Source organism: Chamaea fasciata, unplaced genomic scaffold, assembly GCF_029207755.1.
Source record: "Chamaea fasciata isolate MVZ Bird 193981 ecotype frontalis unplaced genomic scaffold, bChaFas1.0.hap1 SCAF_4, whole genome shotgun sequence".
NCBI lineage: Eukaryota > Metazoa > Chordata > Aves > Passeriformes > Sylviidae > Chamaea > Chamaea fasciata.
The window spans coordinates 29853323-29871280 of NW_027094089.1; the positions used below are offsets into that span (position 1 = coordinate 29853323).

General features: G+C 39.1%; 1 protein-coding gene across 8 annotated transcripts in view; it reads left to right on the plus strand.

The window, feature by feature from the left end:
- Window positions 1–17958, plus strand: part of KIF2A (kinesin family member 2A) — a 57607-nt gene that overhangs the window by 11904 nt on the left and 27745 nt on the right. For 5 of the 8 annotated variants that reach the window (XM_066181191.1, XM_066181197.1, XM_066181196.1 and 2 more), the window contains exons 2-6: window positions 11370–11464; window positions 12711–12830; window positions 13257–13311; window positions 15357–15479; window positions 16034–16134. In XM_066181191.1, coding sequence (XP_066037288.1) covers window positions 11370–11464; window positions 12711–12830; window positions 13257–13311; window positions 15357–15479; window positions 16034–16134 — 494 coding nt within the window. Of the gene's footprint in view, window positions 1–3798; window positions 4732–11369; window positions 11465–12710; window positions 12831–13256; window positions 13312–15356; window positions 15480–16033; window positions 16135–17958 lie in introns of those variants that run through there. The other 3 variants (XM_066181192.1, XM_066181198.1, XM_066181194.1) reach the window with 2 other exon arrangements.

A 17958-nucleotide genomic window follows, 5' to 3' on the forward strand; every position in this document is an offset into this window, starting at 1 on the left:
GAGCAGTTTTTCCCTGCTAAATATCCTCATTCTCTTTGTTTTCTTAATTGTCTTTTTAACCGCCTCTAATTCCACTACATCTTTTTTTGAGGTGTGCCATAATACTTGAGCTGTGAGTGTATCAAAGTTTTATATATAGTTTGAAAAGGATACTTGCTTTTAAGTTTCAACAGCTTTTTTTGTCAATGCGGGTGCATGTTTAGGCAATGGTGTTTTGAGAGAGCTGTGTCAACTAAAGGATTTCTAGAGCTGTAACCTCTAGTTCCAGATTCCGCATTATAAAGCTTTAATTAAGATTTGTTTTTTCTGGGTGTGTATTTTTCCTTTAATGTGTGTCTTGGATTACAAGACAGGTGTCTGCTAAGGAAAGCTGGAGTCTTTCTTGGAATGGAAAATGTAAACTGTTTTCCTCCGAATTATTATAACTTTGAAATTAAGGGGCTTTCAGGCAGAGATATGAGAAAAGGAATAACAGTTCTTTACAGTAAGTGTACATATAACAAGGCAAACAGTCAACAACAATGGCAGCAACAACAAACAAGAACAGAAAACCCCATGAAATCTCTTCCCGCTCTTTAAGCCCTTCCCCATCGCTGCTGTTTCGGTCACAACCAGCAGGGGCGCTGCTGGCTCCCGTCCAGTCAGAGGGTGTGACTAATCCTGCACGCCTGCAGGGGGCACTGTGGCGCGGGTCCGGCCATCTCCCTCACGCAGTGATGGTGGACGCAGCCGGCGGAAGGGATGGGAAGGGACTTTACAAACCGTCAGTGTCGTCTGATCCCAGTGCCCCTCTGGATAGCAAAAGGAGCTGCTGCAGGAATCTCAGAGTGGCATGGCAGGGCAGGCTCAGCCAGGGCAACAGGCAAGAGGCTGCAGAAACTCTGCAGCTGTAGCTGGAACCACAGGGCATCCCTTGTGTGTCTACAGTGCAGCGAAATACCCAGAGCAGTGGCAGAGGTAAGGGAAGTGGGCAGAGGCAGCCCAGCACCTGAAGAGCAGGGAGAGGTTCCCTGGCAGAGGGAAGGGGCTCAGGGATCCCGGGATTTCCCCTGAGGCACCCCAGCAGATGGTGAAGGATCCTTTTTTTGTGTGTGTGGCAGGGTGCCAGTAAGGTCCCAGTTCAGCGGCTGCTCTCACAAGCAGAGGCTCACCCACAGCACAAGAAGCAGAGCAGGGCTGGGCTCCGGCAGTGGCAACGAGTTTACGCCCCAAGCAGCAGCTTGGCTGTTCCCCTCCGAAACTGAGAGAGCAAGAGACCTGGGAGCTGTCCTAGCCGCTTTTTCCCCAGCCCAGTTCTCGGAGAAACCCCTCAGCCCACACGGTAAAGCCGTAAAGCCGGCTGCACTCCTCCCCCTTCTGTGTAGTTACTTCTTTTGTCACTCCTAAGTACGGATCGTTATTGTTTCTTAGCAACAAAAATGGAAGAAAATTCCCTAAGAGAAAGAAAACAAAATGAAGAAATACTAAACCCCAACAATGTTGAAGCTCATCTGCCATTTTTTTCTGTAGTCCTGTATTTTTGGGATGACTCTTCTGAAGTCATCTAACTACCCAAAAACCTGTCTTGTCAAAGGGTCAGATGACAAATTGAGTGTAATACGGAGTGTTACTAAACACCAGGCTCAAGATGTTCTGTAAGTTTGTAGCTAATGTTTTGAAAGGCCTGTATAATAGAAGAAAACATGCTTGTCTTTCCCGATGCCCTGCTTCTTTAGAACTTGTTTGCATGCAGTCTTCCTGTACAGAGGATTAAAATTTCACAATTTGCACTCTTTTGGCTGTGAGTTCATCTTGCATCTCATTTTAATCTAGTGTCCTGGTACTATGGTAATTCTCAGTGCACATGTGCTATTTCACTTCCAGGCTCCCATCTGGAGTGAACCAGATGACCTGCCTCCTACAGAAAGCCTGAACTTCTCTGTCTGGTTCTTGGGGAGAGGCCTGAATTGCATAATTTTGTCTGTCACTGCTTGGACAATCCTTTACTTTAGTAAGCATCATAGTTTCATACTTGTGCATGGGCATGCAGCACATGCACCTATTCATGCTCTTGAAGGCACCATAGTGGAAAATTGCAATGCAGTTCTCTCATTTTTGTGTAGGTCAAGGTGAATTAATGTCGGAGTCCAGGGCAAACCCAACAAATGAAGAGGTCTTGATACTCTAGATGTGCCATTTGGGACCACAGGTGCATCTGTAACAAGGGTTCAGTTCATATAGGAAGTGGACTTGAACACATATCTTGTGATCATCATTTACTTCCTTTTGCTGTGCTTTAGTTGACACAAAATTCCTTTTGGATTAAACATAACTGGAGGGTACATCCAAGATAGTTGCATGATGCCCTCTGGCAAAGGGTGTTCAGACTGTGGTGCTAGACCCAGTCCCGTGCACACAGTATGAGATATGAGTGGCTGATCCCAAGCACCACCAGGTTCGTGCTGCAGACCTCTCTTCACCTGCTGCAGCCGTGTGCTGCTTGCTACCACAGGCACAACTGAGGGACCTGAGCTGAGCACCAAAGTGTTGTACATCCAAGCAATATGCCATGAAAGATGCTATTCTAGGGCAGTTGGGAACATGAACCAGCCCCATACCAGTTGTCTTGGGGTTTCTGTCTGTAGTGTGGTCTGAAAGAAAGACACAGAAGGGATTTTCAGGACATTTTCTCCTACATATCCTAGTACTGCCTGGTGCTTGAGAATGAAGATGTTGGTCATGGGTTAGTTAATCCATGGTTCAGTCAGAGCATAACACTATTTACCCTGACAGTAAATGCTAGATCCTCCTCTGAGTTCCTTCTCCTCTTCATCACAAAGAGAAAGACTGTTGTAGTACCCCAACAACAAAACCAGCGTAAGTGAATAAAAAGATTTTAGGCCATGGAGCAACTGGCCATTGCTTTAATATCAGTTTCAGAGGAGGTTAAAGCTCATCCTACTTGATCTTGCACTAAAGTAAATGGAAAAATTACAAATCTAATCAAATCTTTCTAGGAATGTACAGTATTTTGACTAAAATAGGAGCAGTGGAGAAGAGATACTGAAGTGCTTCTATTCTCTGTGTCCTAAATTAGTGTGATAGAGATGATGCAGGTTAGCATGATGTTGAATCCTGGAATTGAGTGTGGGGTGACCTGAATTTGGCCCTGCCAGGGCATCAAGGTAGGAGAGACTTTGTGCAGCATTGCCAGTATTGACCATTTTGTGAAGGTAAGCCAGAAGTTCCTCTGAATTTAATAAACTGTTTGGTAGTGTATGAAAAATGATTCTGATGAAATTTAATACAAGAAAGGTAATGTCGTTAAGACAACTAATGATAGTGTACCTAGTAATTTTTAACTAATAACATACCTTGTGGGATCAGTTTTGGGACTTGCTGGCTAGTTTTTCCCATTCCTTAGTTATTAATTCCTGGTCATAACACAGAAAGTGACACTGCTTTTGGGAAGCTTCATTACTTTGTTGGAGTGTGATTGCCATCTGTCTGGAGATGTGTGTCGTACCAGAAGATTGAGAGGTGTGGAGCAAAACAGTTGGAGTAGAAGTGGCACAAAGTGAACATGCTGTTGCTATAGATTAGGAGATCATAAACTGTGAAGGACAGGCATAAAACCTTCGTGTTCTAGCTGGTCACAAAGTAAGTGTGGGCAGGGTGAAGTGCCAAGAGGAAAAGTAAGTGCTATTTCAGAGTTACTGTTATTTGGCAATAAGTACCCCTGTAGAAAGTGATCTGGAGCTTCTCTGGGATATTTCGTCTCTTGGTTCATGGTGTTGGAAAAGCAGATACTCTGAAAAGTCTGAAATAGATGGAGATGGTGCACGTACAGGTGTGTTTGTACAAGACATTAAAAAGAGCATAGAGTACAAAATGACTGTGGACCATAAAATCTTTTTAAAAGTTTGTATATATTGACATTAAAGTGCTAGTTTTCGAACATTTCAAAGTGAAATGTTTCCAATTTATTGAAAATTTACTAGGGGACTTAAAACAGCATGTATTAGATATGACTCAATGGCACTTCCTTCCAAATGCCTTTTTCTGTGGCGAAGTTAGTAAGTTGAGAGCTCACTCACTCTTAAAAATAATAGGATGACTGGCATGGTACAGCTGAGATAACTTGATGGTAAATATCAAAACATCAGTGCATCTGTTGTCATCATAATGGGACAGACACTTCGTTGTGAATTCAGCTGCTTTAGTTACATGTATCCTCTTCCTTTCTGACACTGGCACCTCCAGAGGCAATATGTAGTGTAAACTTCCAGTGCCACCAGGGTGAGATGCTATTGAAAACCTTTTGTGATTGTATGACTGCCATTGATTTCACTGGCAGTTGAAGCTTCTGAAAGCAAATAAAGACAAGATGTTTTAAGCAGAGCTTTTTAGTGTAAAATAATGCCATTTGAAATCTGCTTAAAGAGATACTAACACCCCAAAAGAGACTGGAGCTGCCTTGAAGGGAAATAAAAAACAAAGTGTTCCTCTAACTGGGGAAACCACAGAAAACTTGTTTTGAATGTAAAGGGTAATTTTAGAGATCAGCCTGCAAAAAAAAAAAAAAAAAATCAGCAGAAAACCCCACCAAATAACAACATGACAAGACTGGAGATAGAAAATTATTAGACTAGCAAAAACTATGACAGCAATGTGGGGATACAGCTTTTGGTAACTTTTTTAGAAGAAATGTTTCAGTATGGACAGCTAACAAGTTCCACTAGGCTGAGCATGGTGAGTTGTGATTTAGTGGTTCACAGTGGAGGGGGTGGAGGGACACGTTGGTGTTGGATGGATGTGGAACCAAAAAGTCACTTACATCTAGTTTGCTCTATGAGGAACTGTAGCATTTCACTGTGGCAGGATGGTGAAATGCTGCTACTTTCTCAAAGCTTCTCCTCCAGAAACTGCTCAGAGCAGGCCACAGGAACAGCCATTTCAAGTCCATGCACACACACATGCCTCAGTGGAGGAAAGACAGAAAGGGCCTCCTGTATGGTATGTTGCAGCAAAGTTTATTTCAGCGTGGTGAAGGGACCAGGGACAGAGGACGAAGGACTGTGTGGTGCTCAGTGGTTAAGCAGGGGTCAGGGACCAATGATCTCAGAGCACAGGGGCAGTACAAAGGCAGGGCAAGGCAGCAAGCCTATAGATGGGGATGAGGGATGAGCATTTAGGATGGGCATGGTTTAGTGACCAATTAGGAAAGCAGTCCGGGGTAGATTGGCAGTAGTTGTGCAAGACACCATGAGAGAAGTCTTTTCTTTCAGCCTGGGCAGGGAACTCTATGGTAAATCTTTCCAGGGCAAAGCCTGGACGTTTTGCTGAAGGGATTTTTAGGGTTCCTACAAAGAACATTAAATGTACTATTTGTACTTTGAAGCTAAATGTTATACACAGCTCAGTGACATGTCTGTGTGTTGTTTATTTCTCCCTTCCTCATTTCTTTGTGGACTGTCAGTAGTATTTGTGAACTCTGTTTTTCTAAAGCGCTATGTTTGATTGGTCCTTGCACAGAAGTTACCTACATATCTAACTTGGAATATTTCTGAATTTGGTAGCTTTTTATGTAGGGGCAAGAGTAGATTAAGTTGGATTTTAATTCAGAAGTGGAACTTAGAGGCAGAAGTGGGAAAGTTGATTTGGGTAATACTACTTTCTGTTCTCAAAATCCCTGTCTGTTACATTGTAGATGTTTACAGAGATAAGATGTGGTTGTAATATATGTGTCATATGAAGGACTTGAGTATTGCTGTGATTATTTAGATAATACAACAGAATGAGTTGGTAGCAGCTAGGGATAATTCACAAAAATAAATATTAAGATATGTATTAATTAAATTACATGTTATTTTTTGTATTTAAGAACTTGCTTTAGAAATATTGTAAGAACTCTGCATGTTTAATGTCCATTTGATGCTGTGATAACACTAACTAAAGTAACAGACAAGACAATAGGGAAGACTCGCAAAGCTGAAATAAATGTGTGATTAAGTAAAATGAAAGTGGTAAAAGTAGTAGTTACAATGAAAATCAAATACTAAATCCACTGATTTGTGAATAAATGAAACTTTGAAGCAAAATAAAATCAAATACATTTGGGTTTGTGGAGAAAGTAACGTCAGTCAGCAGTACCTGCTGGTTTTTCCTTCAGGGATGAACAGCATGAAGTTCTGTGTAGTGCAGGGAGGACTATGACAGGTGTTAATAGGAACAGCCCCATAGTTGACACTGATGGAGACACCAAGCCAGGAATTCTCTTTTTCCTTGAGAGTCTTTCTTTAAAGTTTTCTACAGGCATTATTTGGATTGGGTTTTTTGTTGTTGTTTTTGTTTTTGTTTTTTCTTTTTTTTTTTTTTCCCCCCTCCTTGAGCTCTGTGAGAGCAGGGAAACTCTTCCACCGGAGTTGCCAGGACTGGAACTTGTAGCACAGAGGATAATTTTCTGGACTACAATAATTCTGTCTGGTATGTGCTGCTCCTGTATTTCCAGCCTCATGCTTCTCCTAAACTTTTTTTTTTTTTTTTTTTTTTTTTTTTTTTTTTTTTTAAATATATGTGACTTGGAGTTTATATTACTTAAAAGAGAATGAAGAAAATTGTATTTCTCACAATTTTAAATTCTGACTATCAGTTGACAGAGGGTGAAGGTCAGTCATGTCCAGGTGTCTCTAGATGAGGTAACATTCACATTAGTCACTCATGAACATGAATAGGAAAATCATGGCTATTTCACAAATGTGTATTACAATCTTTTAAGGCATGAGTAGCTTCTGTTGTAGTGGTTGTCCTACTACAGCAAGACTATAGTAGGTGTGAAATTGTAGTATATTTTTGCATTCACCGAATCTGTTGATGCACTTGATAAAGCTATGTGCTTGGTTGATGGTCCACTGCCAGAGCTAATATAACACATTTGTGCTCCTGAAGATGTGGCAAGTACAAGGGATATAATGTGAGCCTGCCATGAGCCACCGTGAGGTCTGTTAACATTGCCACAGGCTGGTCCTGCTAAAAATAGTTGCCTGTGTTTGAGCTGCCAAGACTTAAACTGTATGATGGTCATAATGTAATACTGCAGGGTAGGGTCCTCCTACTGTTTTGGGGGTGGAATGGGAGGATCATAGTGGAAATTATGAGCCTCTCTTCTCCATAATCAATCTTCTCCATAACCCAGTCCAGAGCCTGAGTGCAAATTTTTAATTATTACAGCTCAAAGCTATTTCTAAGATTTCATAAAGCTTGTGCATAGGGTGAGTACAATGTTTTTTGGGGCAGACACTCTTCAATTATGTGGACGGGTGGGGAGGAATGTGGTCCAGCTCTATTTCTTGAGTCACTTGGAAGAATACAGAGGAGTCTGTCACATGTCAGCCACTGCTGTAGTCCAGACTGTAATTTAAACACCAACCCATATTTCACACTGATAACTTACGTTTCTGAAAAGTAGTAGGAAGATGATGGGGCTGTGGGTTTATTACTCTGATTGATCTCTGCTTCAAAATTGTGGTGGTTTGGAGAAGCTGGGCAGGTAAAAAACATTCTCTTTGCTTAGAGGTAAGGATCTAAGTACACTTGGTATTTGCAATGAGTTGGCACTGCTACCTAGGCTAAGGGTTAATTAAAATGTTTGATTTAGCCTTGGTTATTTGCTTTCACTGCTCTTCCTGAACCTTTTTGTGCACCACTAGCTGTCCTAAGAACTTTTACAATAGGGGATATTTATATCATATGTCTGCAGATCAGATCAGTATGCTTGCTTCCTTCTGTTTGTCAAATGTTTATCAGATGACTAGGAAGAAAGGGAATGGGGAGTTGACGTTTTTCACTTGATGGGAATGAGAATATTGTAATGTCTGTGTATTTAAAGTAATTATAATGTGTTGGCATCACACATTTTTCTGTTGTACTGCTGTACTGGCAGCAGTATTTTTTAACACAGCAGTATTTTCTGGTCACTAGAGATGAGCCTGATGTCACGTGCTGTATGACAGAGCATACCTAAATAATTGCTTTTTCAAATAACTTCTCCATTAGTTTTGAGCCCCATAGAATTATAGAATATCCTGAATTAGAAGGGACCTGCCAGGATTATCAAGTACGACTCCTGGCACTGAACAGGACAAGAGTCATAGCATGTGCCAGAGAGTGTTGTCCAAATGCATCTTAAAATCAGACAGGCTTGGTGCTGTGATGGGGAGCCCTACAGAAATGGAACAACTCAGAAAAAATCTGTTGCTTGTGATCTGAATTCTAATCATGTGAGGAGAAGCACTAGAAATTAAGAAAATGCTAAGTGAAGAGTTGTATCCGCTCTACTTGTCTTGGTTTTAATGTGTGTGTCTTCTTGAATTACTTGTTACTTCTTCAGCTTATAATGCTGGTTCATGTTTATATGGACATGCTTACGTGTCAAATTTTAATACCAGCTCTAGAAAGTGTACCAGAAATTAGGGCCATTGCATTGAAACATTCTCTGCAGATTGGCTCTTATGCTTTAGCATTTGTAGCTTGGTCTTGCTTTATATGCTAGACGAGGTTTATGCCAGCCTAATTGGTTGCTGGCATTCCTGAATTTCCCAGCTGCTGTATTCAGCTGTGTACTAGAAAAATATAATGGAATACTGTTTCCAGAGAGCAAGAGGCAATTGTAAAGATGTAAATGCTTTATCTGGCACTTCAATAACATGTAAACTTTTAGTAACAAAAAGAATTTTTAGGAACAAATTGTATGAGTACATTGCCAGTTTAAGCAGTGTAGAGAACATTTTCTGTTTAAGCTCAGAGTATTTGGAAGATGAACATTACTTTTATTTTTGTTAGTATGTGAGCTTTTGTGGTTTTTATTCAACCCTGACTTTCTTGGCCAGAGAAAGGATGAAATCTGGCGCAGAGATGGAAGATTTATTATGATTCTTTTGTTACGGCATGCTGGCTTACTGTGTTAGTTAGAGTGTGGGGTATTTTCTGTTGGTTCATCAGCCTGCTTTGATCTGTTTTCACTTGCTTTGGCAAAGATGAAACCTTTTTTAAATATTATTTGTTCTCTGTCAAAAGTAACAGAGCACAGAAACACGTAGCAGGACTTATATGATGGTTCTGTGACCGTTCGCAGTTACAGTGTCACAGGTTTCAGCTGCAAATAGTGGTTTTCTTCAAAAATTTTAAAATTGGATAACAGACTAAATATTATTCTAATATTGTATAGAATATGTTTTGCTAAACATATATTTTTCATACATTGTTTTTCTCTTGATTCTGAATTGGGAGCTGGCCAGACCTTAAAAAAGCAGCAGAAGATTATACCAATGTAAGCTTACATTCCCAGTTCGCAGAGTTTTTGTGTCCTTGCAGCCTGGTCTCAGCACACTCTTTGCAGAAGAGGCAGGAGTGACATTTCTATGGGAAGACAGCCACTTCTGTTGCTACTTTGCTGAAGGACCAGATAGCTCATTGAAGCAGTTCTACAACAGAGTTCTTGCGCAGAATTAAGTCCCTAGAGGTTATTAAATGCTGAAATATTAATGGAGAGATGTATTCAGGATGGTGAGGGTGGTGGTCAGGAAGCACAAATGGAAAGGTTTGTTCAGAAAAAAGCATGGGTCAGGGAAATAAAAACATGAGAATGCCAGAGGACAGAAACCATGTGAAGCAAAAAGGGGTGGATGGTGGGGAGACTTTTTATTTAGAATGTTAAGAAACTACTTAACCTGCTTTAGCATGGGAGTGACAGTTATGATTTGGGCTGGGAGAAGCGTGGAGGTTCTAAATGCACGTGTAATGTGTGTTCCTGGCGAGGCAAGTGCTGCAGATGTGTAAGTGATGCTGCCCAGGGCTGCTCTGCGAGTTCCCTGAGTGCTGCACCTCACCTGAGCTGCACCTGGTCTCTCCTCCACACACTGTCTGACAGGACAGGGATTTGCTGTTACCTTCCGTGATGCCTCCCTGTATTCTTCCTCCTTATTGAATCTTAACTGGATGTGAATGTTTAGACAGCCTTTGTAATAAAAGAAATATTAGAAGTATACATTTGTTACTCTCACTGTTAGCTGAGGATATCACTCATGGTTTTTCTTTCTTTCTGTTCCTCTGCATGCCCTAGAATGTTTAGACTGTAAAAACCCTTTTTTGGGGGTTTTTTTGTTTGTTGGTTTGGTTTTTTTGTTTGTTTGTTTTTGGAAAATTGTCAAATTGTGACTGAATTGGCTAAAACAAAAAGTTGAAGCAATCGATGGAGCAGAAAACTAAAGGGGATTTGTGAGGCCAGTAGCTTTAGAAAAGAAGAGAAAGTGCAAGGCAGAGAATGCCCAGGCTGAAATGTGTGCCAGTTGTGATGTGTTTTACCCTGAGCAGGTGCCCAGCAGCAGCAGCATATGCACAACTGCTCCAGGATGATCACTGATACTTTAGGAGCTGCACGTACTCCTAAGGGGTGACTCATGGCAGGTGGAGCAAAGGATTGCTTCTTCATAGTATGGACCCTTGTTATAGGAGGGTGTGTGAGGAGCAGTTCCTTTGGATTCGTGCTCTTTAGAAACCTCAATTCTTGGTACTTTAGGGCAGAGCGTGGATGTGAAATCAATGTGACACTTGGGTCTTGATCCTTTTGTGTCAGTGCATGGCTGTCCTGCTCTTCCAGTTGCTCTTCTGTACTGTGCATAGGAAAGAGGACATAAAAAAATTGCGATGTACTATATATTTTAGAAGAAAAATCCTTATTACTGCTGAAAATTTACTTGTTTTATATTACTCTATGGGGGCTTGCTTCCTTTGGGTCTTGCACTGGAGGAGTCAATGCAAAAGCACCTTAACTCAAGCTTAGCAGTCTGTGTAAGTAGCTCTTTCTAAAAGAATGGTTTGTGTTGTTCCAGGCAGTTTAATTTTTGTTGGACTACCACCTGATTGGTGCCTATAAAAATATGTATCACAACACAATTTTAAAGGGCTTAATTACAGTGTTGAGATGTGTAATGTTGTATCAGCCAAGAATGGGGATCAAACAAGCCTTTGTGAAGTGCACCTAAGGGGTCTTTGGCACCTGTGGCATTCTTGTGGTATTGGAGTTTTCTGCTCTCAGCGAGAGAGAGTCTGATTGGTGTGGCTTTCCTGAGAGGTTCTGTTTACTTACCACTCAATTTTCTGTTCATTGTGCTTTTCACTTGGATGCTGACTGTCCCATTAGAGCCTCCACTGGTGGGTCAGGTCTGAATCACTTCACACTGTGTGGTCTGCAATCACCTTCTATTTATCACCTCATTTTTTTCAACCATCTTCTTCCTACCTCTCTCTATATCTCAGTGCAGGGATGAAAATAGGTTCTGGAAATTTTTTCCACAAGTTAATAAATTATCACTTTTGTGTTTTCTTTCTAGGCCGAATTCACCAAGCTATGGTAACATCCCTAAATGAAGATAATGAAAGTGTAACTGTTGAATGGATTGAAAATGGAGATACTAAGGGGAAAGAGGTAAACTTATTTATTTAGAACTTTAAAAAACAAAACGTGTAATCTATGTGAATTTGCACTGGAAACAGAAATGAGATATGAATCTTAATTAACTTCACAATTCTTAGGTTACAGTCTGTTTTGTACAGAAAGTGTTGAGCAAATTCTGTTTTCTGTTGTAAATTTGAATTTCTGTGCTCTGTGTCATAGCTTTTCAGCAGGTGTTTTCATCTGTTGATTTTGAACCAGATTAGAAAGGGTGACTTTGTCACCCAATTTTTACAAGTAGAAAAATGAAAATTTTAAGAGGAGAATGACACACAGGAAGTGTGGAATGACAGGAAACTAGTAGGAGAGCTAAACTAGAAATTTTCTTGTGTTTGTGTTCTTGAGGAATTTAGCTGCCAGTTCATTTGCTTATTCATTTATTCTTGGTGGCCATTTTCCAGCCTTGCTTTCATGAAGAAACTGTGTCTTTCTGTCTAACACTTTCCTACCACATCTTCCTTTAAATTTTGGACCACGTTAGCCAGTTTCAGTTTGGAGAAGCATATCAGAAATAATTGCGCTTTACACTTTACTGGTTTTGCGAAAACACAGGAAAAAGGAAAAAAAAACTCCATGAGAAAGTCCTGGAGATTTTGTCAGCTGAAGACCCACAGAATCTATACAGCATTGAGTGAGGTCTTTGAAAGCTTCAGCCAAGAGAAGTAGAAGTCCACAGAGACAAAAGCTCTTCAACATTTCTACAAAATCATGTTTTTAAGATCCTGCCCCTCTTCCCTTACATTTTACAGCAGTTGGAACAACACTCAGTAATACTTTAAAAGAAAAAAAAAAAAAAGATAAATTTAACATGGTTTCAGCCGTGGTTTGATTTTTTTTGGTTTTTGCAATTTTGTTTCTTTTGCACTGTCTGGGAAACGTGAGGTAACTGAGATCTCCTCCTCTTTATTTTACAGAATGTCTTACATATTTTGCAGTATTTGTCGAAGTACCATAATAATATTAGCTACTTCTCTTTTCATTTGATCACCTTAAAAAATTATACTATCTATGGGTCATTTTTAATCTATCCTGTTACTGAATGATGTGTTTTCAAATAACGCAGAGACCAAGGATTAGTCTATTTTTAGTGAATTCAGATCTTAGAATGAACAAATTGTGGGGTAAAAACACTAAATATATTTACTGTTTATTGTCAAAAATAACAGGAGACAGAGGATTTATGTCAAGTGTCCTTAATGTGTTTTTTGCTTTTTCACAGATTGATTTAGAGAGCATATTTTCACTTAACCCAGATCTTGCACCTGATGAAGATATTGAACCTAGTGCAGAGACACTACCACCACCTGCTTCATCAGCCAAAGTAAACAAGATTGTGAAGGTTGGTAATATCTATGCACAATGTTGATGGTAACTTTAGAATAGCTCTATACATGATATTATACTAGAATTTTTAACTCAACTTTTGTGTCTGTGGTGCTCTTTACTTTTTCCTGTAGTAAATAGGGATTTCTAATTTTTTTAAGAACAAGTTCAGCAGAGAGGGAGGTGGGAACTAATATTTATATAACTAAACATCTTAATGAAGGATAAAGAAAAGGTTTTGGAGTTTTCTGAGACATTGCATACAGTTCACCACTTCCTGCAGCCTTCGTCCCTTCCCCGTTCATGGTGTGTTTTGGCAGTAATAAGATCTCTTTTGTCCGTGTCACGTTATTTTCATTGACTGAAAAGAAGCAGAAGTGAGGCTGCAGTTTATGCTTTCAATAATATGGTGATCAAATAAGAGAGACTTCTTTTTTTATAGAGTCGACGAACTGTGTTGCCTTCTAAGAATGACCTTCCTGCCAGAGATAATAGAGGTAAATGTTATCTCTTTCCATTTCAATGAAGTAAAAAATACAGTAACATTTTAACCTCCTGTATATCTAGTATTCTTTAATAGTTTTGTGTTTCTTATTTGGTATTTATGCCTGTGACATGTAAAAGATATGGTATATAATTCCTAGAATTCTTCCTATATATACTTAAGGATTCATACTGTACAAATAGTATTTATATGCAAGTTTAAACAATATATTGTTATGAAAGTTAAGCTGAATCAACTGACAGTGCAAAAATTTGAAGATAATTAATTATGCAATGTTAAGTCATGCAGGGACTTTTCATTTATACGGGTTCTCGGCTTATTTGAATGTTTCAGTATACACTAAGTGGTGCACATTGAATTGTTAACATTTTCGATTTTTTAACTTTTTTTGTCAACAGTCTGTTGTATTGTAGCAGTCTGTGTGTGAACAGTCATAAGAATATACGAATACTTAAGTCCTACAGGTTTATTTATCACTTTACACTTAATAGTGAAAAAAACTGAAAAAAACTGCTGAAATACCACAGGAGAATACGTGAAAAGTATGTATTGAATGAATACAGATGAAATGCATCTGTAATGTGTGAAAGAATAGTTATTGCTTATTGTTTTCATTTTCTCTCCTATGTTCAACTGAACTAACTTGTATTGATGATGGTGATGATGAGGATGAGGATGATTCTTCTTCCAAACATTAATCCACTAATATTTCTTCAGACTAGATTGCAGTCCATCTGTTTAAACTTGGAAAACAAGTGGGCTTGCATATCTTTGCAAGTGATCAGACTCTTCTGATTGGGACCACTTTTGCCCTTCTGCCATTTGGCTCTGAGGGTATTAAGCAGATGGAAAATACAAGAGTGTTTTGGGGTTTTTTTCCTACCTAGTGTTTAAATATGAGATGTCTTACTGATGGACTATACTCACATCCATACATTTTGTCATTTGTAGTAAATTATCTATTTGGTATGAAATAATCCTGTACCTTGTATTTTAATGAGTACCATGCCTCTTACTATTCACTGTTGGCCTAGATATTTTGTTTTTGGCCTTATAATTCAGCTTTTCTCAGCACAGTGTTTTATTTTGTGTAATCAATTTATACTGTAAGCTAGATCTCCTATATGTGGGATGTTCTGGGCATTTGTCTTGTCTGTCCTGTTCAAAACCTGTTTCTGTAGTTCTTTCTGTGTTACACAGTGTGCTGGCCTTGGAGTCTCATCTCTAGCAACTGATCAAAGCTGATGCCTTCACTTTAGTACTCTTCTGACACACTGTCAGAAGTGTGTGCAGGAAATGGGCCAGCTGAAGCAGGGCTGATCGAAGCAACTATTTGGAAAACAATTTAAAGCATTCAGCTCTATCACACAGGCAGGCATGCTCACCACTCCCACTGCATTCACTGGAAAAAGAAATCACGGCATCTTCAGAAACTGGCATTCTTAGCACATATAGAATCAATGCATAAGTTTAGACATATTGATTGTGTCTGTATCCCTTCTGATAGAGGCAAAAAGGCTTGTTTCTTCCACTTACAGACTGTGCTGCACTTCATTGGCGTTAATTTCTACTGCATTGCTCCTCCAGTGATCATAGGCTCAATGGGATTGGAGCTTTTTTGTAAAATCTAGAGAATGTGAAACAGTGGGGCATTTTTTCTTACTAGTTTTTTGGGTATAATTACAATATAAATAAAATTGAAGTACTTCATGCTTCAGGAATTGCATATCTCCAAGTAAACACTTCATTCTGTGCACATAGTAAGTTGTACTAATTCTGCAGTATTTAAAAATATGCACATGCAGCATTGGTACTTAATTATCATGTTGTGTTAATGTACAGCACTAGGATAAAAAAGTCTGCATACCAGATATTTTTATTAATAGACTTTCCATGAGTATGGCTCCTCCTCATCCAGAGTAAATTGTTGTGTTTAGAAAAGGGCCTCATTTTATCTCATCTTAACAAGGCATTTCAGAAATGTGTGGAAAGGTTACTCTTCCATGTCCAGATGAGCTTTTTGCTTTTCCTTTGCAGTGGTTGGTTCTGCACGTGCACGACCTACTCAGCTTCCCGAGCAGTCTGCCTCCTCTCAACAGAATGGTAGTGTTTCAGATATATCTCCAGTTCAAGCTGCAAAAAAGGAATTTGGACCCCCTTGTATGTAAACCGTGTATCAAGGACTCATTCATTCTGGGCATTACATGTACATTCTCTTGGATTATATTGTTATCCATAAATGACAAGTGGTCTACACGCTCAGTTGTCTGTGAGCTTTCTTGAGGAGCTTTTCAGAAAGCTGTGGCTAAACATATGCTCATTTTCCTCATAATTGTACTAGTATTTGGAATTTGATTTTCCTTTATTTTCTATCAACCATAGTGGTGTTGTTTAGCTTCTTTTTGTTTCCAATTTTTTTTTGTTTTGTCTGGGCTTACTTTTGATTCAAACCAAGAGATCACATGTATCTGTCCAAATATTATTTCAAGGTCATATATTTTGGTTTGTGTTCTTATTGTCCCATTCCCATGGCATTTTTCTAGTAAATTTTATGTATTTTAGAAGTTCAAATACTGTAATGATTCTATATTAATTAGATTTGCTTGAAAATATGGTCGATAGTTGATACATTCTAATTATTGATACATTAATTTAATTGAAGTTTGCAGTGTAAATATGGAAAGTATTTTAAAATTGCATCTTTTTTCTTTAAGCACGGAGAAAATCAAACTGTGTAAAAGAGGTTGAAAAATTGCAAGAGAAACGTGAGAAAAGAAGGTTACAGCAGCAGGAACTTAGAGAAAAGAGAGCTCAGGTTAGTATTTTTAGCTCAACTGGAAGTCATATGCCAGCAAGAGAAACTTGCAAATTGTGCTTTTTTCAGTCTTTAATAATTTTTATTAACTGTGATTATCTTGAAATTAAGTGTTTTCATTCAATATACAGATTTGACAAATATTTTGGTGTTTGGTAGGATTGCTCTCCTAAGTACTACTTCAGATGGTTTCCCCCCTCTTTTTCTTCCTAAAGAAATCATTGCTTTCAACTGCTGTCCTGCTGCGTGTTCTTCAGAGAACAGCTACCGATGATAACTATTTCTCAGGGAAAATGTATTTTTGACCATAACCAACCTTTTGACTTTTAGAGAAGTATATTATTCCACAGGAGGTAATACAACATTATGAAAAATTGTTCATTATGATCTGTGATGCTTTAAAGGTATTTTTGAGGCTCAAATTTTAACAGTGACTTCTGTACATTTGTAATTTCGTCATGGAAGCAGGTTGGCAACCAGTTGTTAAAAACTTTAGTGAAAGAAATGAACTTGCTAATCCTTTGAGAAAAATCTCTTAATATTAAATTACTTTCTGTCACAATGGTGTAAAAGCTTTAGCAAAGCTAGGAGTGTAATCTTGTTGGCAGCTGTGTGGGTATGTGTTAGTCTCTAAAGAGATAGTACCAGTCTGCTGCTGACGTGAGAATTACCACCATCAAGTAAATCATTCATACAATTTGCTTTTCATGGTTTAATGATGTTTCCAAGTTGACCTAAAATCACCTGTGTTAAATTTGTGTTTTATAATTTACATCCATTTACAGAAAACATTAATATGTCTTTATATGTGAGGAATGACCATATATGGTTTTATGTATTAAAATACTTTGAAATGCTGTTACTTGTAAAATTTTCTTTTTATTGCTTCTGTGAACACTTCTCTTGCATCTGAGTTTAAAACTTCTGTATTAGGAAGTTGTTGTGAAATGCAACAGATTCACCAAGCACTGACTTATAGTATACAAGACCTTTAAACAGGTCTTGAAAAATATTAGGTAAATGCTTTCTCCATGATAAGCAACACTCTTTTCTGAATGTTATAAAGAAACATTTTGTGAAGACTTACTGTCAGCAGTTTTTAGTTCAGTGTAGTCAGTGTGAATGACATCAAGGTATGATCAGCTTCTGATCACCAGGACAGTTTTTTCTGTGGTGAGGATTGGCTGTGACACAAGTGCAAAGAATAAGATGGCTCCCTTTCAGCTTAGTAACACAATCCAGTGCTTTTTGAGAGTGCCTACACTGTGTCCATAGCCAGATGTTATTCAGAAATTTTATATCATGTGGGGCAGCCGTGCAAAACTTAGTGGGGTCTGAGCACCAGATCTGGCTGTTTGGCATCAGTAGCATGTCCTGAAGTGTTGTAAAACAGGTATTTGCAGGGAGAAGTGATGGGAAGTTGTTTAATCAATTCTGCAGAAAACAGGGTAGGCTCAGGCTCAACTTATCAGTGCTCCAGGCATACGTAGCCTCTTGCATATCCATTCACTCTTGTACTGGTGGCTCCAGGTTTAAGTTATCTTCTGCTATCTTCGTGTTGTCATGGGCTTAGCTGTCCTGGCTATGCTGACCACCTTGCTGGTAGGGTGAGGATGAAAAAAAGACTTTGCTCTGTAAGTGCTGCTCAGGAGTAGCCAAAACATCAATACATTATCAACCCTGTTTCCAGCACAAATCCAGAAGAGAGCTGCATACCACATTCTTCTGTGGAGAAAATTAACTCTATCTGAGCCAAAACCGTCAGAGCCTGGATGTAGCCTACTGAGTATCCTTGGGATTGCTTCTGCTTTGCTGGGGGTCTGG